This window comes from Trachurus japonicus, chromosome 24 (assembly GCF_045865225.1).
Source record: "Trachurus japonicus isolate A0001 chromosome 24, Traja_1.0".
Classification (NCBI taxonomy): Eukaryota; Metazoa; Chordata; class Actinopteri; order Carangiformes; family Carangidae; genus Trachurus; species Trachurus japonicus.
The window spans coordinates 8999373-9024702 of NC_140930.1; the positions used below are offsets into that span (position 1 = coordinate 8999373).

At 39.7% G+C, this 25330-nt stretch overlaps 2 protein-coding genes across 4 annotated transcripts; one reads left to right on the forward strand and one right to left on the reverse strand.

Moving 5' to 3' along the window:
- The first annotated feature begins 364 nt into the window (after positions 1 to 364).
- Positions 365 to 17667, forward strand: pbk (PDZ binding kinase). 3 transcript variants are annotated; one of them, XM_085770323.1, is made up of 8 exons: positions 365 to 451; positions 1641 to 1809; positions 2181 to 2320; positions 3340 to 3509; positions 4052 to 4181; positions 6243 to 6440; positions 8308 to 8507; positions 17589 to 17667. In XM_085770323.1, exons 2-8 carry the CDS (start codon positions 1643 to 1645, stop codon positions 17619 to 17621), a joined length of 1038 nt encoding a protein of 345 aa, XP_085626449.1. In that variant the 5' UTR covers positions 365 to 451; positions 1641 to 1642; the 3' UTR covers positions 17622 to 17667. The 3 variants fall into 3 exon arrangements, with proteins under 3 accessions (XP_085626449.1, XP_085626452.1, XP_085626450.1); XM_085770326.1 differs by lacking the exon at positions 17589 to 17667 and having other exon boundaries at positions 8308 to 9032; XM_085770324.1 differs by lacking the exon at positions 365 to 451.
- On the reverse strand, positions 9851 to 23006 carry esco2 (establishment of sister chromatid cohesion N-acetyltransferase 2). The gene is made up of 15 exons (XM_085770327.1): positions 22885 to 23006; positions 21572 to 21645; positions 20945 to 21102; positions 20083 to 20386; positions 19567 to 19939; positions 18395 to 18519; positions 18121 to 18232; positions 17583 to 17667; positions 17450 to 17492; positions 16707 to 16860; positions 15375 to 15506; positions 14944 to 15033; positions 14046 to 14189; positions 12260 to 12444; positions 9851 to 10546 (listed from the first exon to the last, which is right to left on the reverse strand). The coding sequence occupies exons 2-15, from the start codon at positions 21628 to 21630 to the stop codon at positions 10414 to 10416; spliced, it is 2097 nt and encodes a 698-aa protein (XP_085626453.1). The 5' UTR covers positions 21631 to 21645; positions 22885 to 23006; the 3' UTR covers positions 9851 to 10413.
- Positions 23007 to 25330: the final 2324 nt, after the last annotated feature.

Consider the following 25330-nt stretch of genomic DNA (forward strand, 5'->3'; position numbering starts at 1 on the left):
AATAACTGATAATGATTTGTTGGTACCTATGGTTGATATGCAATTATCGATGAAAATGTATCAAACTTCAAACCTATGATGACAAATATGACAACAATTCAACAGGAATACACCTGCACCTGCATGAACAGTTTGTTTTTTATAACGTGACTGACCTCAGGTGGTGAAACAGCTGCACTACAACTGTAATCGAGTTGTTTTGAAAATTATTTGGGGTCCTATACTAACTATATATTATTTAAACCCGTTCACACAGTTATCAATAAACATGTTCGTAAAGGATCTGTTCCATCTGTAGTTTGTGCCATGTTATAGTCTTTTGCAAACGATTCGCGCTCGGTTTGTCCTTCGGCGTCCTCCGTCCTGTCTGCGTGCTCGACGACGTCACGTCAGTTTGAACGTTCGGCGCGCAGCAACAGCGGAAGTTGTGTTGTGATACTGACAGAAAAAAAGTAGGTAAATGTTCACTTTGTCGACTAAATAATACATTTATCTCACTCTAAACACAACAGATACGACTTTAAACGCTTTGTTAACGTGTTAACTAAGGCAACTTGTTAGATTGATTAGCTTTAAGGCTAAATTTACCGTCGATCTAAACGTTGGGTTGTTGCTATGTCTCCGTTGGCTAAATGTTTACGTCACTAACTTACATCATTATAACAGGATTCATTCATAATTTTATGTTTTGTTGTCGTTTATAGATAAATTCAACTTTATACAAAGTAGAATATGGGATACATCAGATTTTAATGCGGTTCATGTCATATTGAGCCAACATGACTTCCTTTTAATGACATAACGTTATCAACTTTTAGCGACTAACTTAAATCACAGCATACAGGGCTCCAGACTGTCCCTAAAATGAGACAGTGCAAGTAAAGTTTTCATCTACTTGCGCTTGTTCAACCTGTGGAAGCCCATTTCTGCCACTTGATGGGGGAAAAAACCATTTAATTACTTAAAATAATGAGATTCTAAGTCCAAATAATGAGATACTAATGACTTAAAACCATGAGGTAAGTCACATCATAACAAAATATATCAAATATAATGCAAATTGCATGCGAGTTTGCTGTGTCTCAAAGCCACTCTACACGTTGAGTTTGAGCACAGGAATACAAATGACAAAATGTAGTCAAATAGTGCTGATTCTATGTGCTTTCTTGTATCTCATTATTTTGAGTTAGTTTGTCATTATTTTTTTTAGAAAATATTTCATCATTTTGACTTATTAGATTTTTTTTTTCCCATCAAGTGGTGGAAATGGGCTTTCATATCAACCAGTAAATTTGCTGTGTTTTTTATTTTTACACTCACAATCTTGAATCTGCCATTACAGGTGTCAGGCCAAGGTGTATGAGGATCATGAATGTAAAGGAAATGTATATATTTGCTTTACAAGTTGATTTCAGCCCCTAAACTTTATGTCTGTGCTTCTAAAATTTAAAGTTATGGGCCACTTTGTTCCTTGTAAAAAAAATAGTTAGTCTGGACTAGCCCTGGCATATTTAATCCAGTTTACCTTCTTCAATAGTAGTTAAAGTGCTGCACACAGTAGAGTCGAGTGCATGTATTACCTGTATCCTGATATATCCTAGTTGTCCCATTTTAACTGTGTTGTGTTTTAACTTTCACAGTAATGGCCTCCTCCGACACATCCAGTAGTGAGGGTGCATTCAAGACCCCGAAAACCACCCGAGTGAGGAGTGCGTTAAGCAGCGGAGGAACCCCCATCACCATCCCAGCTTCACCTTTCATGAAGAAGTTGGGCTGTGGGACCGGGGTCAATGTTTACCTCATGAACAGGTGATCAATCCTCTCTGATTAAATAATACATAATTAAATACTATTATAACTCCTAGCTGTAACGTGGCTTTGTGTGTAGGGAAATTCACGCACTGTAAAATAAATGCTTAGCAAATTTTACTATGACAGTGGATTTTGTTTGGTTGTATTTAGAGCTGCATTGATTTGATTATCGCAGTTTGATCATGAAAATACTAGTAACTAGTTGCAGCCCTGTTTAAGTGCATTTCCCTAGAAGAATACTGTGGAAATAATGATTGTAAAAAGTAGTTTGATTAATATAGAAACATTTTTCTGGCTACTATTTATTTTAAATTATATTAAAACACTGCATCATAACAAAGTATTTTTGTACTGGATCCTCTTTTCAGGATGGAGAAGCTGAATGCGTCTCCCTGGGCTGTGAAGAAGATCAACAATAGATGTGGGTCCAAGCAGGTGGCCGTTTACCAGGAGCGTCTGAACGAGGAGGCGAAGGTCCTGAAGGGAATCAATCACCCAAACATCGTCGGTAAGACACGGTTTTAATAGAGAAGAATGAATGAATGAATGAATACTTTATTTCAAACATGTGAATAACATATTACACTTGAAGCACTAGTCAATAAAAAACCTTGTATGTTTGAAAAGGAATAGGAAGAAGCATTAGCTTATTAATTCCTATCCCTTCTCCACCTAGAATCCTAGGTTATCTTACTTCCTGTATATCCTGTTTTTTTTTCACAAAACAAACAATCACCAACAAACAACAACACCATGACTGCTAGTGTCAAAATAAATACAATAAGTGACAAGTATGGCAAAAGTGTGAAAACCTTAATGTTTGTCATACCCCTCTTCTTCCCTGTACCTTGTAAATACCATCTGTTGGTACCGCTGTTTGAATTTGCTCATGGTTGGACATTGTCTTAGCTCCTCCGCTAGTCTGTTCCACAGTTTCACTCCACATATTGAGATGCAAAAGGTTTTTAACGTTGTGCGTGCATACAGATGTTTTAGGTTCAGTTCCCCCCTCAGATTATATCCCCCTTCTCTCAGAAAGAAACATGCTTGAATATTTACTGGTAGTGTGTTATTTGTTGCCCTGTACATGATTTGTGCTGTTTGGAAGTGTACCAGATCAATGAGTTTCAGTATTTTTGATTTTGAGAATAAGGGGTTTGTGTTCTCTCTGTAACCACTGTTATGAATTATCCTGATTGCTCTTTTTTGCAGAATCAACAGTGGTTGTAGTGTAGATTTATAAGTATTGCCCCAAATCTCTGCACAGTAACTCAAATATGGTAATATCAGTGAATTGTAAAGAATGTGGAGTGATTTGTGGTCCAGATAGTGTTTTGCCTTGCTTAGTACTGAGATGCTCTGTGACAATTTGCTTCGAACATGCTTTAAGAAGAAGGGCGGTGGTTCGGCTTTAACGCAGAAAACCGAAACATGTCAGGATGTTTGTCACTGTCCATGTGACAGCTGATTCATGACTTGTGTTACTTTCTGTGTTGTGAATTTTTATGTCTTTATCCCAACGTCAAGGTTTCCGTGCCTTCACCACGGCCAAAGACGGCTCCAAGTGTCTGGCCATGGAGTACGGAGGAGAGCAGTCCCTCAACGACCTCATAGAGAAGAGGAACGCGGACGGACTCAAAGCTTTCCCCGCTGCCAACATAGAGAAAGTGGCGCTGCATGTGGCTCGAGGCCTCCAGGTAAACCATGACTCATCAGATCTTCTCAAACCGCAGCCTCTTAAACATCCATAAAAACAGCTCACACACAAACTGAACATTTTAACCTTTATTCTGTGTTTTGAAATTTGATTTGTTTTCATGAAATAACTGAGCACATCCCCCATTTTTCAAATTCAGTCATTTCAAAATATAATCAATGTAATATAATAATAATAATATAATATATCAATACATTTTCCTGTTAATTGATCATCCTCCAGTGTCCCAGAGGTAAAAAATCTGTTGTCTGCCATGTGTTTGACTTGTTTGGAGGTTGCAGACAGAATATTAAAACATAGGACTTACCTGACAAAGAAAGGGTCCCACACTATGACAGTTTCATTGATTAAAAAAAATATTAGGTTATTATTTATATATCAATTCAGCACAGAATGAAAAAATAAATTGCTTCATATTTGAAATGAATAAACAAAACAGAGGCTAAATTTAATTTAATGTTGTTTTAATTTTAAAAACAAACACAGGAGTAACTCTGAGGGTTTGTATTTTTCTCCCTGCAGTATCTTCACAACGAGAAGAAGCTGCTGCACGGCGACATGAAGTCCTGTAACGTGGTCATTAAAGGCGACTTTGAGACGGTCAAGATCTGTGACGTCGGTGTGTCTCTGCAGCTGGACGAGAACATGAGAGGTACCGACTGAAAACTGATTTTATTCCTTTTCTGCATGTGGTCAAACGGACAAAAAAACAGCTGGAAGTCTAAAGTATGTTGAATTTAGTCCAAGATCTTAGATATTTTTTCATAAAGTCAGAATAAATGCTGCTCCAGGCTGAATCTGATGAACTTCTATCAATATACTGTATAATACTTTAAAGATAAAGCATATTTTTTGAAGCTTCAGTCATTTCCTGGATCAGCTGGTTGTTTTTAGCAAACATGTCTGAGTGTAGAGTTTGTTTGAGAGCATGTTCAGTCGGGAGTGAATAAGAGGAGTGAGACGCAGGAACATCTGTGTTTGTTTTTGAAGATTTCTGACTTCAGTAGGAACAAATGAGCTCAGGACACACAGGGGGAGAGAGAAGTCAGAAACCATCAGGAGACAAATTAACACATTTGTTTCTGGTTTGTTTGACAGTGACAGAAAACAGATTCTTAATTTGAGTCAGACACAGTTAACATCAATACATCGGACCGGTTTAATGCTTTATATATTTATATCTACTGATTCTTATTGTAATTCTTGGTCTTCAACTTATTCTTCATCATAAACTGGTCTTTTAATGCACATATTGTTTGTTCATTGTTTCCTATAAATAGCGATAATGAAAATTTGATCATATATTTGTGTCTTGAAATTCAGTGTTGTGTTTGTCTGAAGCAGCATAGATCTATCAAGGTGTGATTAATCAATCAATCATATATGTATTGCAGACTCATGGTCCATTAGAAGAAAAGAAAAGTACAATACAAAACAAAAAGACACAGATTACTAAAATAATACAATAAAATGTATGAATAATTTAAAAACAAGTAAGATTAGATATCTATGTCATCCATTCTAACAATGTGTGATCAATCAGTGACTATTCTGATGATGACTGACATGTTTTCCAGTAACAGTCGCTGGTTTTTGCCTCGTGTTGCTGGTTCGTGTTTTGGCCGTGAATAGTGACCTGGATATTTGGAATATTTTGGATTTTGTGTTGTCGGTCCAACAAAACAAAGAATCTGATGATGTTACCTTGTTCTCTGCAGGAGACTGATGTTCCCAGTTCTCTGATGTGTTGTCTGATGATCAAACACTAATGGGGAGAATAATCTGTGTGTGTGTGTGTGTGTGTGTACAAGTGGGATTAATCATGGATTAAAGCTCCGAGCTGGCAGAGAAAGTTTGGACAGAGACGAGTGTTTACAGCAGCTGATTTACTTTGTTTCTCTGCCCGGGCAGAAACATAAATTCCTCCGTCTTTCACGCTCAGTCTGGTCTCGTACGTACGTACATGTCATGTCAGCTGCTGGGGTCTCTCCCATCCGCTTTAATTTACACTAATTGCAAACTTCTGGATCTTTCTTTGTAGCTACAGGACTGAAGATCACAGGCTTTATTTTTATTTTATTTTATTTTATTTTAGAAGTAATGTGATTTTGGGTGAGGCCGCCGTGGCAGCACAGACCTGCTGAATGTTTGTTTTGTATTGAGATTGTTCTCTCCAGTCTAGGGATGTCACGATTATAAATTTTCCTGGTACGATTATTGTCAGAGAAATAATCATGGTACTATGATTATCACGATTATTATGCATTAATTAATTTCACAACACCCAATATAATTACATTACTCGTTGTTTACACAAAATATTTCAAGTATCTATTAATATATAACCAATTATTAATCCCCAGGGGAAATGTTTGAAATATTGAGGTCATAAATTATCAATATTTACCTTTATTTTAATCGTTTTTTGTTTTGTTTTGTTGTTGTTGTTTTTTTATTAAAAATGACCCGCTAACATTTAAATTCCTACCAATTCAATGTTACGTTATGTTACTTTACATCACAATGTATCTGTGCATTTTCCTTTATTTTGGCACACATCTGCTGATATGGTTCCAACATCATCTTTTTTGGAAAGTAACGGTATTTAGGAATCTTTAGTATTGTGAAACAAGTGAAAACTTGTGAAAACAAGTAATCGTGACATCCCTACTCAAGTCTAAATCTCCGTTAAAGATGTTTCTCTTCTCCTCAGTGTCGGACCCGAAGGCGGTCTACATCGGCACGGAGCCGTGGAAGCCGAAGGAGACTCTGGACGAGGGAGGAGAGATCAGCGACAAGGCCGACATCTACGCCTACGGCCTGACGCTGTGGGAGATGATGACGCTGGCCATGCCGCATCTGGAGATGCTGGACTTTAATGACGACGGTGAGGAAGATGAGGAAGATGAAGGTGAGAATCAGCAGCAGTGTTGTGTTGTCAGTTGTCACATTGAATGAATGAATGAATGAATGAATGAAGGCTTTATTTCAAACATGTGAGTAATATATAACACCTTTAAAGCACTTTAGTCAATACAACGTTGCATGTTTGAAAAGGAGTAGAAAGAAGCAGTTTATTTAGTCCAACCCCTTCTCCACTTAGTAGTTTAGTACTCGTATTTGCCGACTTCCTGTGTGTCCGGTTTCTTTCTTTTTTTAACTTTTTTTTTTATCCCAAACCAAACAAACAACATAGTCTCTTGTGTTGACAATAAAAAAATTAATAAACTAAATAACAAGTAGTATATAAACAAAATGTGAGAACCCTAGTGTTGGTCACACCCCTCTTCACATTTACTTGATGAAACCATAAGTTCAACAGGGTTCCCACGCGTCCTGGAAAACCTGGAAAACTTGGAAAATGGTTGACTAATTTTCCAGTCATGGAAAACACATGGAAAATTAGAAAAAATGTCCTGGAAAAGCTTGAGTTGTCCTGGAAAATTATTTATTACATCATGACATCAGCTCCCAGAGCTCTGTTTGGCTTTTTCAGACCCCACTAGAGATTTCTAGAAAGCTAGCAACTTTGAGTGTTACCTTACCACCAGTCTTAGACCACAAGCATGAGGATTTTCATTCCCGTAACCGTAGGATCCTTTTCTCCTCTGCTGAGCGACAGATAGAGGAGCAGCAGAGAGCTGTTTTGGGTGTGGTTTAAAAAAAAAAAAAACATGTTTGTGTTGTTCTATGATAAATTTGTCATAATTTCTAAGCATGTAAGAGATTATTTCATAGATAAATTGGAGCCATGCACATTTTTAAATCAGACTTCGGGGAGTGAGAGAGGAATTAACATAGAAACAATCCTTGTAAATCTGAAAAAAAAAAAAAAAAGGTACAACTGTGGAAAAGAACACTTCTCCAAAGCATGAACGATGTTGTCTTGGGATGTATTAGTGTATAGCATAATAACATGTCTGTCAGACTGTAGCAGCTGAAAATGTCCTGGAAAATGATTTCAAGAAAAGTGTGGGAACCCTGTTCAATAATTGATCATTTGATGGACAGGGAGTTAATGTGCAGCTGTTTTAATCATCAATGTAGTTCATCTCTTTAATGTTTGTAGAAAAACTCTCTACCTCTCGTTTTGTTTGTTCCAGCCTCTCAAATATTACATGTTGTTTGATAATTTTGTCTTTGGCTGTTTAGAAAAAACAAAAAGTCGGACCCAATGTCTGTTATTTCTAGCTCTTGCTGTACTATTCATGTGAGAGCTACAGGTCGAAATAAGATGTTGAGTGTGACAAAATGTAAATTGAATGAGAGTGAACCCTAAATTGCAGCTAGATAAATTAATGGCATTTACGGCAGTGGCTCAGGTGGTAGAGCGGGTCGTCCAATGATCAGAGGGTTGGCGGTTCGAATCCCGCTCTGTCCCGATTGCTACCGTAGTGTCCTTGGGCAAGACACCTTACCCACCTTGCTCCTGATGGGTCGTGGTTCGCGCCTTGCATGGCAGCTTCCGCCATCAGTGTGTGAATGTGATGTACTCAAGCGCTTTGGGTATCGTTCAGATGGAAAAGCGCTATATAAATACAGACCATTTACCATTTACCATTTGTTTCTTGACTGAGAGTAAATGTTGCATTACATAATAAAAATATTGTTTTTTGGACTTTAAATGCAGTTTAAGTATAACAAGAAAAAACCAAGAACAAAATTAGTTAAGTAGTTTCTGATACCGTATTTCCTTTTAATTTACCTTTATCTTTACTTTCAGGATTCACAAGTTTAAAAAGAAGTTCAAAACCAACCTGTCACTGTTTGTGTTTCAGATGGCTTTGACGAGGACGCCTACTACGAGAAGTTGGGGACGAGGCCGCCGCTGGACGCCGAGGCCCTGGGCGGCTCGTACCAGAGGATGGTGGAGCTCTTCTGCCTGTGCACGGAGGAAAACGCCAAGAAGAGGCCGTCGGCCGCTCAGATCGTCCAGGCGTTAGAGAGCAACGCCCCGCTGGAGAAGAAACCCGCTGAGGTGATCGTCATCGACTGATCCTCCGTCTTCAACGTTACAGCTGCAGGTTTTTTGTTCTCATTTGGAAACAGAAACGACCTCAGGGCTTAAAAATGTTGTTATTATTATTATGAGGAAACAGCTGAGTCACTGGTGAAAGTGCCGGTTGACTGTAGCGACAGGCCATAATCTCTTTACTGTACATGTGTATGTGTCGTCTTCTCTCTGTCCATGTTTACTGTCTCTGTCTCTTAAAGTTTGTCCTCAATATTTCTGTGGCTTTTTGACCTTTAATCTTTTATATACGTCAAACTTTCATTTGTTACTAAACTGATCTAAAATCCCACAATAGTCTGTTTTTCTTTCTTTTAAAATGTCTTTCATGTTCTGTTTCACTGAGGTTTCCGTGGCCTTGGTATTAAAGCTGTAAACATACAAAACAACCTCCATCTGTTCAATTTGCTCTATAGCTTTTGACCATAATCACATGGTTTTCTTCAGCAGAGAAAATTTACACAGTTGTCATGAAGTTGTAGATGCTCAAACATCTGCATGAAGATCACATGACACAGCTGGAAAAAAAAGTTAGTGAGCCCTCTAATTGTTACGTCGATTGTCATTTTTATGATGGACTGGGATTTCTTGGTTTCCCTCATCAAACTCATCAAATACACAATCCAACAACTCCAAAACGCTCTGGTGGACAAGTTGTGACCTGCACATTCACCACACTGTGAGATAATAACAGAACGTTACCAGACAGAGTTGTTTTAGAGGTAAATTCATGCAAAACCGCTGATGCACATTCCCATTGGGGGCAGTTTTCAGCGAGCAGTCTCTGCATTTACCTCTAAAACAACTCTGTCTGGTAACGTTCTGTTATTATCTCATAGCGTGGTGAATGTGCAGGTCACAACTTGTCCTCCAGAGCGTTTTGGAGTTGTTGGATTGTGTATTTGATGAGGGAAACCAAGAAATCCCATTAGCCTCCATAGCGTAGCTCTGAGCAGCTCACAGCTCTGCTCTGCTGTTCTAAAAATAGCTTGCACCGACAATTAAAGGTAATGAACCTACTGCTAAAACTATAGGGATTATGGCAATGGGCCAACTTGCCAAAATGTTGAACTATCCCTTGAACAATCTCCACTCAAAGGCCCCTTTCCTCATTTTTTTCCAACTGTTTCCCATGGTTTTCATGCAGATTGTTTTGTTTGTTTGGAAGCTACCGAAGTGTAAAATAATAATAAAAACATACAGCACAGTCACGGAGCCTTAGATGTTATTATCACGTACTAACAAACATGATCTGAAGCAGAAGACAGAAACACCGGGGCAACAACGTGACACAAATTCAAGAACAAAGTCTCGGTTTGTAAAACAAAGGCATCATGTTTATTAAATCTATTTACAAAGCAGAATACCTCAAAACAACTGTGGTATCCATCTGACAACAGGTCAGTGACAATAAACATATTTTCCTTCAGAAAACCTCGAGCTTGTACCGGGAAAAAAAATAATTATCTGAACATTTAGCTGAAAATCTTCTCTGATGCAAAAACACAACATGAATCAAAACGAGCTACGTGTGAACATTCAGAAAATGTGAAACATTATCTCTGCAGATCCTTATGAAGAAGAATATAAACATCTGAAAGCACTCCCAATATACACACACAACATTCAACAGTAAAATACGCAGCACTGAGTATAAATTACTAAGTCGTAGTAGGTGAAACAAAAACACTAAACCTACCGGGTCCTGATCAGAACACAACTCTGAAGCTTTTTCAACACTTTTCAGTCCAAACTAACACAAACCTGCGCAGTTCTTTATCAACAGCTCTGTGTATATGTGGGATTTATATTATTGATCTAACAGAACTGAACTGTAGCTTTAACCCTGATGTATTCAATTATTTTCCAACTTTCACGCGACAAAGTTGTAAACCAGGAAGGCCGGCGTGTCGCTGTACTTGGTTGCGAACAGTTTGCCGTCAGGTGTCGGGTCAGAGAAGGCGATCTCGTTCTTGGTTAGATGACTCCCGTACATGAAGGTGTTCCTGAACAAACAAACAAACAAAAACATTAACAGATCTGTTCAAACATCTAAAGGCCTCATGAAGTAAAATATATATTTCCCAGCTTTTATGCTCCACCCTGTTTAAATGTTAATTTAAAAGTAGCGAAACGCACACACATCCATAGACAACACTGTGTGCAGAGCTAAAAAATAAGACTGAAAAAATGAAGAAAAGCTCGCACACTGCAAGGGCTCCTATAAATACAATTTAATGGTGACAACGTTTCGAGCTATTGCTCTTCCTCAGGTCATGAAAATGTTAATTTAACTCTTTATGTTTGAATAGAATAGATTACAACTTTATTTACCCTGGAGGGCATTCGCTTAATACATTTATTAATTAATTAGTTAAAAGTCAAGTCGCAGAACAGAAACAGCATCATATTATACTAAAAAATAATCAATAGTTAAATAAGTCGTTAATTTAAGGGAGCAATCATCAATAAAAAAACAAGTTTGTTGGCGAATTTCCTGTCAAATCTGAGTATTTTAGAAGAAAATCTGAAATTATTTTACAGGACGAGAAAATACAAACGTCTATTTTGCTTCCAATTCAAAATTGTTTCTCAAATTCTTTATATCCCGTCTCTAAAATGAAAATCCAGTTGTGATCATTTCTTAAAGCAGTACTAAAGAACTTTCAGTTTTGGTTGAGTTTGGTGGCGCCTGTGGACCAAAGCGGTAGTGTTTTGCCTGAAGGAAGACTCCATTTCCCATGAACACTAGTGTGAAGCCCTGTAAATATCCTGCATTAAAATTAACAGAAGACATCAAAACTAAGTTTCTGTTTCCAGTGGATCATTTCAAAGTGAAAACACAAACATAATCCATTGCTAAAGTGCCGTTTTGCCTGTTCCCTCCTTGTTGTGACTCACAAAAGTGAAAGTGAAAGTAAAGTGAGAGCAGGGTTCCTACCATGCTCCTCAAAGCTGCTTAGTGCCAGTGAAGGCGATACAGACCCCCTCAGGCCATGACAGAGGTGTCATTCAACTTGTTGTAAGTCGATGTATCATCACAAAAGTTATGAAAATATTAGGGCTGTCAGAGTTAACGCGTTAATCGCGATGAGATTAATTAAAAAAATTAACGCGATTACATTATTTAATCTCGGTTAATCGCGGCCCATTTTGTCCTCTGTCTGCTGGACTGGAGGACTGGAGTGTGGGACCTCCAGTCCAGTAGGTGGCGGTAAGCCACCTTCAAGTTGGTTGCTACACAAATATACACAGTCTAACATATATCCACAGCTCCATCCATTGATTTTTTGACAGCTTTGTTGTCAACAAATGCACATGGCCAGGCAGAGGCGTAGCAAAGTAACGGGCAATTTCCACTGGATACAATTCGTTTCAATTCTGTGTGAGTTTCATGCATCATGTGTTATGATTAGGTAGGCCTGCTAGGTCTGGTCTAAAAGTTGTTTGTCTAGAGATTATAACACTTTGGAGTGTTGAAAGTCCAAAGCGCCATATATAATATTTTTAATAGAGATTAATCGCGAGTTAACTATGGAAAAAATGCGATTAATCGCGATTAGAAAAATTAATCGTTTGACAGCCCTAGAAAATATTTTATGAAGGTTGAAAAGTTACTTAGTGCTGGTTTAAAAATCACACCTTTATATACCTAAAGTGTGAAGATGCACCAATCTCTCCAGAGAAGCTGGAGTCGGTAGGTGTGAGTGTTGCGTTACCTGACGGTGTCCAGCATGCGCGTGGCGACGCCCTGGCGCCGAGCCAGGCTGAAGACCCAGATGCGACTGACGCCACACAGAGCCTTCTCCGGGACGGTGGAGCAGCACCAGGCTCGGTGCCGCTCCATGAAGTCGTCCCGGGTCATGTCCCTGGGTTGATCCGGCTGCTCAAGGACTCTGTACGCCTGTTAGAGAAAATATCTTTAATACTGGAACAACACATTCCCATTTGGCACACACTTACGCCGGGTTCACACCGGACGCCGAAGCGCCGCGAATAGCCGCGGAGCGGAGTCCGCTTCCATTCGGCGCCCTCGTTAACTGGTGTTGTAGTTCAGACTAGACGCGGAGCGTCGCGGTCCTCCGCGGTCGGCTCGCGCCGTGGAGCGCCGGTTTCGGCGTCTGCTCTATTTTGTGCGCGAGCCGCGGCCGACCGCGTCAATTCTGGCAGGAAGTCACACAAAGAAACACGAGAGAATCCGGTCAATTTTCAAAATAAAAGCGATTTTCAAAATAAAATACCGCGATTGACAAATGCGACCGTATTTATATTTGTCAGACTCAACAGAGAACAAGAGAGATGAAAACACACACACACAGGATAGGGAGACACGGAGTGGGCTGGCTGCAGGGAGGAGGAGGGGGGGTCAAAACACACAAACAAACAGGGAAAGAGAGAGAGAAAGAGAGAGGCAGAGACGAGTTGTTGTAAAGTGAAGGAGGACGTGAAATTAATCTTGGAAGTGAAGTACAGGGAGTTGTTTGACCCACAGCACACGGTGTTATAATTATATGAGGTTATTTACTTATCCATGATGTAAAAAACACAGCTCTGAATGTGAGTAAACAACAACTGAGGAGCAGAGGCGCTCGCGACCGCCGCGGAGAAATCAGCGTCTGGTGTGAACTGGAGGGACGCGGCTCGCGCGCGATTTCCGCGTCGCGGCGCTTCGGCGTCCAGTGTGAACCAGACGTTACTCTCTTTGTGTGTAATCTCCTTAAAGAGACCACGAGGAGTTTGTTTTTGGTTATAAGAGTCTCATATTAATGTGGATGAATCTACATTCCCCACACTTGTTAATGGGTCCATTTTCAATAAATATATCATTTTGTCTTTATAGTTATTTGTTATTATTATTTAGGTCGACTAGGTCGCCAGCATTTCCTAGTTTCTGGACGCTGCCCGGCGGGTCATAGGAATAACGCCGCAGGATCGCTAGTTGGCATCGTTTATTGTCGGAACAACGACGGTATCTGATCGTCTTCCAACCTCCGACTTTCGTTCTTGATTAATGAAAATATTCTTGGCACATGTTTTCGCTTTCGTCTGTCTTGTGCTGGTCAACAAATGTCATTGTGCACAGAGGCTCATGGGAAATGTAGTGTGGTGAAAACACTCCGATTTCCGAAACTCCTCATAGTCACTTTAAAACTATTTCTTGTTTATTTATTTTTCTTTTTTTACTGTATAGTTGAGTTGTTTGTGTAATTTCCCTGATCATTTTTCTTTTATTAATATACTAAACATTTATATATTTCTGATTGTTCATTTGTATGTTCTGCTTTCTTTTTTGTATGACATTATATTTCATTAACTATAGGTGGAGACATCTCATAATAAGCTCTTTGAGTTTTCGCCTCTTCCAGCGCTGTAAATCATCATATTGTTCCTTTTACTTCTGTGTTTTTAACTGTGCAAAATAAATCTAAATCTAAAAATCATCATCATCATCCTGAACAAATAACCAACAGAGAGCGAAATGATGAGGCTGAACCCGTCACGTACCTGTCGTATGGGCTCGGCGATGAGGCATCCCACCACCAGCCGCTCCGTGTTGATGAACAGGTAGGTCTTTGCCTGCGCGGGTCGACTCAGAGTCACCTGCTGGAAACCGAGCTCGTTGTCGGCCACACGGCGAACATCCTCCGCCTGGAACAGCACGAGTTCATGGAAATCAAAAAAACAAACAGAGTGATGGATCTGATCGTTTATTTACATTATATAAAAGGGAAAGGTGAAATCCGGCGATCTGATTGGTTGTTAACCGTGGTATATTGAGCATATACCACGGCTACTATTCTAAAGCCTTATCACAGCATAGGCTATCACTCCGCCTCAGGCACGTACGACTGGTATGAATGGAAGTTGTTGTCATGTATCCATGACAACGGACTGTTGCAGTCCGTAGCAAAAGACAGCTGATGTTTTTACGATGTTAAAAAATGGACTTAAGTAGTTGAATTACATATTTAAGGTTAACTTTCACCTCCAGGGAGGATTAACAATGGTAGAAGGGACTAAGCAGTGACTTTCACCTAAAAAAAAAAGCGGAGGAAAAGACGAAATGCAGAGCTAACTTGGAGCTAACGTCTGGAGAGGTGGGACTATTTTTTCCACAGTGAGGCTATTTTATTGGATAATATGTATTTCGGGTTGAATAAAGCTACATGAAATTGATTGCGTATCCCTCTTTCATATTGCCTTTATTGGTAACCGTTTTATAAAAGCAATATATCACGACAGGCCGTGGTATATGCTCATTATACCACGGCTAAGGGGCGTTGTTCGGCCCGACGTGTCCCTCCGCTTCGCGTCGGGCCGAACAACGCCCCTTAGCCGTGGTATAATGAGCATATACCACGGCCTGTCGTGATATATTGCTTAAATATATTCAGACTCTCACCTTCTTGATGGCGTATTTAGGATCGTCTGGCATCACCAGGACAATCTTTCCATCCCAGAACTCGGCCACCACACGCTCCTTCTTCCAGCCCTGGAAACACAACAGAAGAGAAGACAGAGCTGCTTCAGTCCGGAGCCAAAAAAACAAGAGAACAAACTTCACCTACACATGAAACAAACTGATGCCAGCGTTGGCAGAAAACATCTGGAAAATACCAAACTACAGAAAACAAGCCACAGCAGTGTTAACAGCGCCAGAAGGAAAAAATGTTTGGGGGGGATGAAAACAAATAGTTTCTTCTTCTAAACTGACATTTTGTTGGATAAAAGGTCGAAGAATAAGCAGCAGGTTTAGAGAATCAGTGATTGTTTTGCCATTTTTGAGACTAAAAATAAGCATAAAATAAATAAGGTTCAAGTTAAAGAGTTTACCACAAATTTGATGGAGTCGAGGAAGCGCTGGTGGAACTGGGTGTGTTGGAAGTTGTCCTCTGGGTTGTCGGCGCTGTAGACCATCCCACAGGAGCTGCAGGTGGTGGCTCCAAACTGCTTCTGACCTGCATCCTGATGGTGATGCACAAAGAAAAAAACACAAAAATTAAAGCAGAAGTAAGCGATCCGGTCGTTTTGGCTAATGCTGCGTTCCAGGCAGGCTTTTGAAACCGTAAATTACAGCTTCAAGTCACAACTTACGACTTTGTAGCGTTCCAGGCAACCCACTCGTGTTTTTCCGACCTGTTTTACCTGTGAAAGTCACTATAACGGCCACTCGTAACTTCCGACCCGTGAACTCGTACCAGTACGTCTTTTTTTACAGTCTATGTACCAGATCGAACTGGTACGACTTCACAGGTCGGAAAAATACGAGTTGCCTTGAACGCACCATAACAGTCCTTGTCCCTACGTCGCCACATTCACGGCGTCCCTTGGCTGCACACACAGCCCTGCATGCCGTTCTCTCTCCTCATTGGATAAAAACTGTAGGATACGATAAATGTTTTCTCTTCGGCTCAGAGCAGAGCAGAGTGACTGACAGACCCGTGTTTCGGTCCAAACACTCTATGTAAGTGATTGCTGTCGGAAGATATAACTATTTAAGACTTATATTAACACAAATATATCACTCACTTCTGCTTTAATCATTAATTAACCTGTTAACCTAATCATCTTTCTTTTTCCATATATATATATATATATATATATATATACACAGTACAGGCCAAAAGTTTGGACACACCTTCTCATTCAATGTGTTTCCTTTATTCTCACTGAAGGCACCAAAACTATGAATGAACACATGTGGAATTAACAAAAAAGTGTGAAATAACTGAAAACACGTCTTTTCTTCTTTGTCTTCTCTTTTTTCTTTCTCTCCTTCTTCCTCCTCCTCCTCTATCGCTGCCCCCACCAATACTAGTTTCTTCAAAGCAGCCACCCTTTGCTCTGATTACTGCTTTGCACACTCTTGGCATTCTCTTGATGAGCTTCAAGAGGTGAACCTGACCTGAAAATGGTTTTCACTTCATAGCTGATGTGCCTTGTTGTTAGGGTTCATTAGTGGAATTTCAGTGAGAATCTACAATGTAAATAGTCATGAAAATAAAGGAAATGCATTGAGTGTGTCCAAACTTTTGGCCTGTACTGTATATAATTTTAAAAAATAGCACAGAAAGACAATGAATCCAAGGACAAAAAACCAAAACAAAACACTAAACTCAACAGAAATGTCTCCAACATTATAAAAATTATAATTCATAAACGTACGATGATGAGCTGGTCGTCGTCCTGCTTCTCCTTCCTCCTGCGAGTGCTTCGCTCTTTGGCTGGAGGAGGAGGAGGAGGAGGAGACTGCAGTGACGTCACCGGGCCAGAGGGGGTGCTGCAGGACACTGGAGGCCGCAGCGCTGCGTTCTTTAACCTGAACACACAGAGGGAGAAAAATCTGATTTGGTCCTTTATACCAAAGATGAGAAATTATATTATTCACAAAATAAGTGTCATGGAAATATAAATGAATTTCAAAACCATCATTGGTCTAAAGTATGGATGTCACAATTACTTGTTTTCACAATTAATCGCGGTATTCAACGGCACAATTAATTAATCGTAAAGATTCCTAAATACCGTTGTCACTTTGCAAAATAGATTTATATGTTGGAAACACGGAGGCAGATGTGCACCAAAGTAAAGGTAAATGTTAGAAATACTGGTCCATTTACCTAACGTAACATACAAGTGGTAGGAATTTAAATGTTAGCATGTCATTTGTGATAAAAAACAAACCAACAAACAATTAAAATAAACTTAAACATTTGGTATAGATGACAATTAATGATTTGAATATTTAAACACTTCCCCTGGAGGATTAATAATTGGTTATATATTAACAGTAGCTACTTCAAATATTTAGTGTAAATAATTATAATTAACTGTATTTGATTTTACACTTTCATATGTTGTGAAATTAGTTCATAGTTAATAAAGTTGTGATGAGTAAACCGTCTCACCTCTTGGAGGCCGAGCCAAAGATGGGATACACGGCTGCAGCTTCTGTGGAGATTAAACAGAAACGTTTAAAAACATGTTTGTTTTTTTAATAAAGCCTTACAGGACAGGACAGGACTGTTGTGGTGTGGGTACCTTTAGCTGGGCTGGAGGCAGAATCAGGGGGAGTTATAACACTCAGGTCACCGAGGTCAGAGCCGCCGTCAGCCAGGAAATCATCCTGAGAGAAAAAGGTGAGAAAAATGTAGAAAATTAGTTGAGGTTAAAAAAAAAATAAAATAAAATAAAATTAGATTTAAAAACATCAATGATCAACACAAGATTATGTAAATGCGAGGATATAAGCCAGTGTCAAACTCATTTTATTCAGAAAGTGGGCCCAACTAGATCTGAAGTGGGCCAGACTAGTAAAATAACAGTGTAATGTAAATAAAATATGAATAATGAGAACTCTAAATATTGCTTTGTTTGTTGTATCTAGTGCAAAGAAGCTGCTTAGAGTTAGTGAACTGTCCTTTTACAAAACGTTATTATATGAACATCCTGAAATTTCATGAGAAACATTTGTGCAATTTCAACAATATTATGCCTCTTCTGTCTGTTCGTTTTGGCATCCTTGATATAAACCAACCAACAACAACTGCTGCTGCTGCTGCTGCTGCTGCTACTGTACCTGAGTGTTGATGGATGAGATTGTAGCTGCAGGACTTGATGTTGGCGTCCGCGTCAACGTGACTCTCAGCTCCTTGTTAATCCCATATTTCTCTGTAAAGACTTTAGGAGATCTGGAGGGAAGAAGAGGAGGAGAAGGAGGTTTATCATCTGGAATAACGCCAAGTAGTGGTCACATTGCAATAATTTGTTTCTAAAATCTTGAAGTGGAATATTTCATTTTCGGCAGCATTTATTGTCGACAGCTAAACTTCTACATAATACCAGTGACTGACCTTAACGACTGGGGGGTTGTGGGTAGCTCCTCGTCGGCAGCGTCCATCCAGTCTGTGGGATCAAACTTTGTTCTCTGCTTGATGTTTGGCTGCTGCTTTTCTACGACGACCGTCTGGACGTCAGTCTGCAGGAAACCACCAGGACACCGTGGCATCAATTTTACATCAACATGACAATATTTGCTAATATTATGTTTTTAATTAAACTTAGTCTGATTCTTGATATTGATACATTTGCAGTAACAATCTTAAAGGGATAGTTCAATGTTTTGGCAAATTGGCCCATTGCCATAATCCCTATAGTCATCGGAGTAGGTTTGTTATCTTTTTATATTTTTGGCTTTTTGCCTTTATTGGATAGCACATAGTGAGATAGACAGGAAAGGGGGAGGCAGAGAGAGGGGGAATGACATGCAGGAAAGGTCTGCCCGACGTGGGATTCGAACCGGGGACGCCTGCGTTGAGGACTGTAGCCTCTACATGGGGCGGCCGCTTTAACCACTGCGCCACGCACCGCCCCAGGTTTGTCATCTTTAATTGTCGGTGCAAGCTATTTTTTAGAACGGCAGAGCAGAGCCGTGAGCTGCTCAGAGCTACGCTACGGAGGCTCATGGGATTTCTTGGTTTCCCTCATCAAACTCATCAAATACACAACCCAACAACTCCAAAACGCTCTGGTGGACAAGTTGTGACCTGCACATTCACCACGCTATGAGATAATAACAGAACGTTACCAGACAGAGTTGTTTTAGAGGCAAATGCAGAGACTGCTTGCTGAAAAACTGCCCCCGATGGCAACGCGCATCACCAGTTTTGCATGAATTAACCTTGAAAACAACTCCGTCTCATAACGTTCTGCTATTATCTCATAGTGTGGTGAATGTGCAGGTCACAACTTGTCCACCAGAGCGTTGTGGAGTTGTTGGATTGTGTATTTGATGAGGGAAACCAAGAAATCCCGTTAGCCTCTGTAGCGTAGCTCTGAGCAGCTCGCGGCTCTGCTCCGCCGTTCTAAAAATAACTTGCACCGACAATTAAAGGTAACAAACCTACTGCTATGACTATAGGGATTATGGCAATGGGCCAGTTTGCCAAAATACTGAACTATCCCTTTAATAGAGAGACCAGTGAATTCCGATACAGATACAAACAAACACTGTGGCTCTTCTCACCTCTTGTGGTTGTTTTTGCTGTTGTTTCATCACCGGAGCAGCTTCTTGTTGTGGTTGTTGCTGCTGCTGCTGCTGGGTAGTTGTCGTCGTAGTCGTTGTCGTCTTCTCACTCTGTGTCGGTGGCGGTGCAGCTTTGTTCTTCCCCTGGACCGACGCCGGCCTGGTCGAGGACTTCGGTGCCGACTTCTTGTACATGGACGTGGGTTTCTTCCCCGTGCCGAAGAAAGCGGCTCCAACAAAGATCTTGGGTTTGGGCTTGAGGCTGCTGAAGCTGATGGTGATCGCCTTCTTGGACTCGGCTGGTTTGGTTGTGCTGCTGGCGGCGGCGGCGGTGGGAGCATCAGTCAGGGTAGACGTCGGTTTAGCAGCGACACTGCTGAGGTAAATAATGCAACAATAAGAAAGTTAGATAAAAGATCATGATGAAAAATGCAAACACCTTTGATGTCTTAAAAAAAAAAAAGAAAAAAAAGTAGAGCATCAACGTAACCGCTTTGAGAGGATGTGGAAACAAACCTGCTGTTAAGTTTCGACAGTTTGATCGTCTTTGTGGTCGTTGAATAGTTTGGGAAGCCCATCTTCGGCGCAGACACAGACGCCTTCTTCGACTTGCTGCCTCCTTTCACACTCTTCTTCTTCTTCTTTGGCTTCTTCGCCTGAGAGGGAGGTGAAGGAGGAAGAGCAGGAGGAGGAGGAGGAGGGGAAGGCCGAGTCTCCTTTATGGCCTTTCTCTCCAGCGGGGTGAGATAGATGGGCTTGTTCTTGCCGTAGAAGGAGCTCGTAACCACGGTGCGTTTACGGGGAGATTTGGCCGGCGAAACTTGAAAAAAAAAGAAGAAGAAAGAAATAATATTCAAGACTTTATATTAATCAATAAAGGAAATTGTTGAAAACAACCACCATTAAATAAAACAGATTTAAATAATTAAAACTGGGACAAAAAAACAAAACAAAACACAACCCTGCCCACACCAGTACGTCTTCCCCAGAATGAGGGAATAAATTAGCTCCATAAAATGCTTCTTTATAAAAGAAAAATAGATATTTATATAACTGTACACGGCATCTATACAGCATGAAGACAGGGAGCACGGTAAGAAGGGAAATTATCTCCAGAAATAAGACAGATCTGGCTCTAGCACCCCTATTAAAATTGGGATAAGACCTAATTATTGCACACTATTGATCATTAAAAAGCCTTATGGCTGCGAGCAGAAAAGACTTCCTGTAACTCTCTGTCTCACATTTTGGTGGGATCAGCCTGTTACTGTGTGTGCTTTTTCTAAAAAAACAAACAAACCTTTAATGCACAGAGCAAGTGACTGTCATTATAATAAACATTTGCAGGTTTAACACTAACACTTCCTGACAAACCTACCTGCTGCTCTAACGGGGGATTTCTGTGGCGAGGGGCAGTTCTCCTTGTCCAGGCGGCGAGCAGCAGGCCTCTTGCTGCTCGGAGACTGGCGGGCCTTTCTGGGAGACCTCCTCCTCACGGGGGAAACCTCCTCTCTCACCCCCTTCTTGGCCGGATGACTGGAGTTTAAGGGACAGAGGATGGATGAGATACAGCACCGTAGATCATACACAACTTTAATTAGATTCCCCTCAGATGAACAACATGTAACATGGAGCTAAATCAAGTACAAGGAGACACACAATATTAGACTAAATAATGTTTAAATGTTTCCATACTAACACCAAAGCTTTAATATAAGCACCAAAGTTTCACCTTATAACATTATTCAGCAGCAGGAATGTTACTAATGTTAAACAAGGGTCTAAATCTGATAAACTTTTTGCTTAAATCTTACAGATTCAGTACTCAACACATTTATATCCGATGAAAAAGAAGTAAAAAGCACACCAATCTGATAAATCAATCAATTCGTAAACCAAATGACATGAGGCTTAAATCCAAACCAAGTAAATGAAATCTGAGTGTATAGTCAAAATAAATTGATTAATAAATAATCATATTGCATGAAGTGTGTTCACAACAAACCTGTCAGACTCCAGAGAGGAGAGCTTCCTCTTCCTGGTGGTGGTAGTAGTGGGCATCATTTTCACAATCGTAACCTACACACAATAATAACAACATTATCACTCAGGTTATTCTAGGTCAGCATAAAACATAAAGCAACTGCTAAATACAAAAGGAAAAATGTTTATCCTTCTGCTGATCAATATTTAAAAGGCAAATCAAAAAACATTATGGAAATATTATGCATTTCAACCTCATTTCATGGCCTAGAAGATCCTGTTATTAGAGTAACAATACCTGGTGTATGTTTCCGTTTTAGGACGGTAACTTAGCCGTACTTTAAAGTTTTAGTAGGTTTTTGTTGTTGTCAATTTGTTTTGTTTTGTCTTTTTAATTATAACCCCTTTACACTGGAGTGTCCTATGCATGTTTTTTGATTTAGGATGTTGATTTTGATATGATATAAGATTTAATGTAAGTTTGTGTCGACTTCATGTCATGATTGTAAATGTATGTTTCTTTAGAGCAAAGCTAATCAAGTGTTGCAATATCAGTTGTATGAAAACCAGACTTTAAGACCAAACTTTAATGTAAGTTTCAATATTTACTAAATATAGATTTTAAATAATCACAGGCCTTATTGACAGGAAGGAAGAGGTTATTTGATTTACTAGTGTTTGATGTCTAGCCTATTTCCTCTTATGAAAGTGAGACCTCAGGCTTTTGTAACATCACAGTTACAAAACCTCCTGGAGGTCACAAGAGGTCACGGACCCTAAAAATGCAGCTTTTATCCATTTGTCTTTTCATTTTAGTGATAAAGTGACATTTTGATGTGAATGTCCTCGTGCACATATGCTGTAAAGCTCAATATCGATAACCTAACACCACCACACATTAATATGAACACAGTTATTGATTAATTGGGAGCGTAACAATTTAACCTCATGACTGAAATAACACTGAATTTAGTGTTTTGTAGTCAAAAAATGTGATTTCACTCGACTTTACTGTTAACTCGTTTTAGCTTAGCGCTTATTTACGAGCTAAAGAGGTGAAGAAAGGCTAATTGGCGGGATGATTACATTATGCAAAGGCGACTTTTGCCTCCAAAACAAACTTATTTAAGTACCGGCAACGATAAATAGCTGTATGAACACAACATAAGGCCGGTGAGATTGTTTCTGTTACTGATATTTGTTCGTTTTATAGTTTGTAAGTTATATTGACGCATCTTAAATTAACGTTGAATACGAGAAATTAGCTCCGTATCAAAATACAACGACAGCGAAACAAAAAACAAACAAAACAAACATACGTGTTCTTCTTCTTACCGGGCACGTTTCTGTCGCGTTACATAAATAAATGTAGATGAAAAATAAAAGATAAATCGGTCTGTGGCGGTTCTCCTGCTTCTCCTGCCCGCGTTTCTTCTCTGTGTGTTTTGAACAACCCGCGCCCCGGTCACCGGAAACGGAAACTGTAAATAATCGAGTTGGCGCAGTTAAAGGCGTAACGGCACTTCCGGTCCTCGCCTTCAAAATAAAAGACCGTTGTTTCATAAATTGACATTAATTTGTCAGTTGTTTTATGTGGTGGCAAAACTCAACATGTTTGTAAGTTAAGTGAAAAAAGAGCGACATCACAATTTTGTACTTTTCTATGGGTTTTTTTAGGGCTTTTTAGGGCTTAGGGCTTTTTTTTCTTATGGGTTTTTTTCTTATGGGTGTTTCATGTTTGCATATGTGTTTTTTCTAGATTGTTTAAGAAAAAAATGAATTGACTGTGTTTCACCCTGTAAACTGCAGGTTCCAAGAGGTGGAGCTTCCACCATCAGGGTGCACACAGGTGTATTGCATATCACTGATTGGACTGGGGAATGTGTGTGTTTTTCTACCTGCCTGTCCATTGTCTCAGTGTATTGCTCTGATGAAGGTCGTCTGAGACCGAAAGCTTAGCCTCAATAAAGTAAATTGCATAGATCCAAGTGTGCGGAGATTTTTCCCTTTAGTTTGGGTACTTTTCTATGGTGAAAAATCAATCAACTAAGGAAAAACAACTCTCAGGAGTACTGACAAAAAGAAAGAAAGGAGGAGTTATACAGGTGTGTGTCTTTAAAAAACAAAAGACTCCTGGGACTGGCAAGTGTATCCGTCTGCGGCCTGCAAGAGGGAGGCGTGTCGAGTAGTAGGCACTGTAGGAGGCGTGTCGCGTAATGACGTCACTACGCGACACGCCCCCCCGCCACTACAGGGAACGCCCTACACACGGTTCTTAAAGGGATATGAGCCCACTACAGTTGCATGTTGCATGCAAAAGTTAACGACTTTGCCTACGCGTTCTTTGCCCTATAATGAATGTATTCAAAAGCTTACAAATGTTATTATTACATTTTTTATTGGGTAAAAACAATTAAGGCAGGATTTCATTTATATTAAAATTTAGATTTTTTATTTTTAGAATTTTCTGACTTTGTCACAAGAGAAAACACAAGATAATTAACAGACAGGAATTCATGAGCTAAATGTCTGTGCTTATGTGGGAGTAAGAGCTAATGTGTTGATATATATATATATATATGTATATATATATATATATATATATATACATACACATATATATATATATATACATATATATATATATATAAAAGTAGTGGCCTAGCTTATATTTATTTATATAAATAAATAAAAGTAGTAAATAATAATGTCAGTGCTTATGTGGGAGTAAGAGCATAATGTGTAGATAATAAATAAATATATATATATATATAAATAAAAGTAGTGGCCTACATAACAAAATTAAAATAATGTGATGACAATAACTTTTATTATTCCTTAATGGGGAATTCATTTGTGAATCTCTCCATTCTGTAGGTTACTGAGCAGTGTTGCTCCCTTGCTTTCTCTCTTGATATCAGCAGGGATCATCAGCAGCATTCTCCTGGAGCTTGAGTTGCTGGCCCTCTCGCCCTCTCTCCTACCTGCAACACCTCTTGGGCTTTGTTTGGTATTCTGATTTCCTTTATTTCACCCTACAACACACACACTACTGTACTCATGCACTCACAGCACTGATCATAGACCATAACTTTCTTTGTCATGGTCGTTTTGTGACAAGTAGCAATTCATCTCAACTATATTTGGTCTGTCAAATTTGTAGTGAAGAAGAGATCTATTTAAAAAAAACCAAACCAAAACATTTCAAGGCTCATTTTTTTTATTTATTTTTATAGCCTGCTCAGAAATGCCTCAGAGGAGAGGGCTTCTTCCAGTTTCTCCTTGTAAATTTGGAGCTTCTTTGCTCCCTCCTTGGACATGTGCCCCACCAGGGCTTCGGCCATCACATTTAACTCACTGTCAAAAAAGAACAATAAAGGTTTTCAGCCTTACTTCCTTAGTCCATCGCTAAACACAATTATTATATACATTAATCAATGAATTAATTAAATTACACTGACACTTACAGTCTGCATATGTTCGGCCATTCAGACTAGTCAAGTTTTACGGCGGAACTGGTTTACTTCCTGTTTTGTTATCCGTTTTGGCGGTCTCATTTTACATCTCGCGTGGTTCAACGTGACTTTCCCGTGTGGAGGGGGCGTGTCGCGTAGTGACGTCACAAAGCGACACGCCTCTACGCGAAACGCCCCCTCTTGCAGGCCGCAGACAGACCCTTCTCGGGACTGGCACTCAAACAACTAATCAGTCTCAATTATATGCAGGTGAGGCTGTAGACCTATTTTTCCAACCTGTGGGGGGCGCTGTAAGGCCCAAAAGT

What these genes read in the sequence shown, in the direction of transcription:
- pbk (XM_085770323.1), top strand. Translation starts at nt 1,643, where the DNA reads ATGGCCTCCTCCGACACATCCAGTAGTGAGGGTGCATTCAAGACCCCG. An exon ending in CAATCACCCAAACATCGTCG is followed by an intron (nt 2,321 to 3,339) that starts GTAAGACACGGT and finishes CCCAACGTCAAG; the next exon opens with GTTTCCGTGCCTTCACCACG. An exon ending in TGGAGAAGAAACCCGCTGAG is followed by an intron (nt 8,508 to 17,588) that starts GTGATCGTCATC and finishes GGGTACCTTTAG; the next exon opens with CTGGGCTGGAGGCAGAATCA.
- esco2 (XM_085770327.1), bottom strand. Translation starts at nt 21,630, where the DNA reads ATGATGCCCACTACTACCACCACCAGGAAGAGGAAGCTCTCCTCTCTG. An exon ending in TCCTCTCTGGAGTCTGACAG is followed by an intron (nt 21,103 to 21,571) that starts GTTTGTTGTGAA and finishes CTTAAACTCCAG; the next exon opens with TCATCCGGCCAAGAAGGGGG. An exon ending in TTTGGCTCGGCCTCCAAGAG is followed by an intron (nt 16,861 to 17,449) that starts GTGAGACGGTTT and finishes CTGTGTGTTCAG; the next exon opens with GTTAAAGAACGCAGCGCTGC.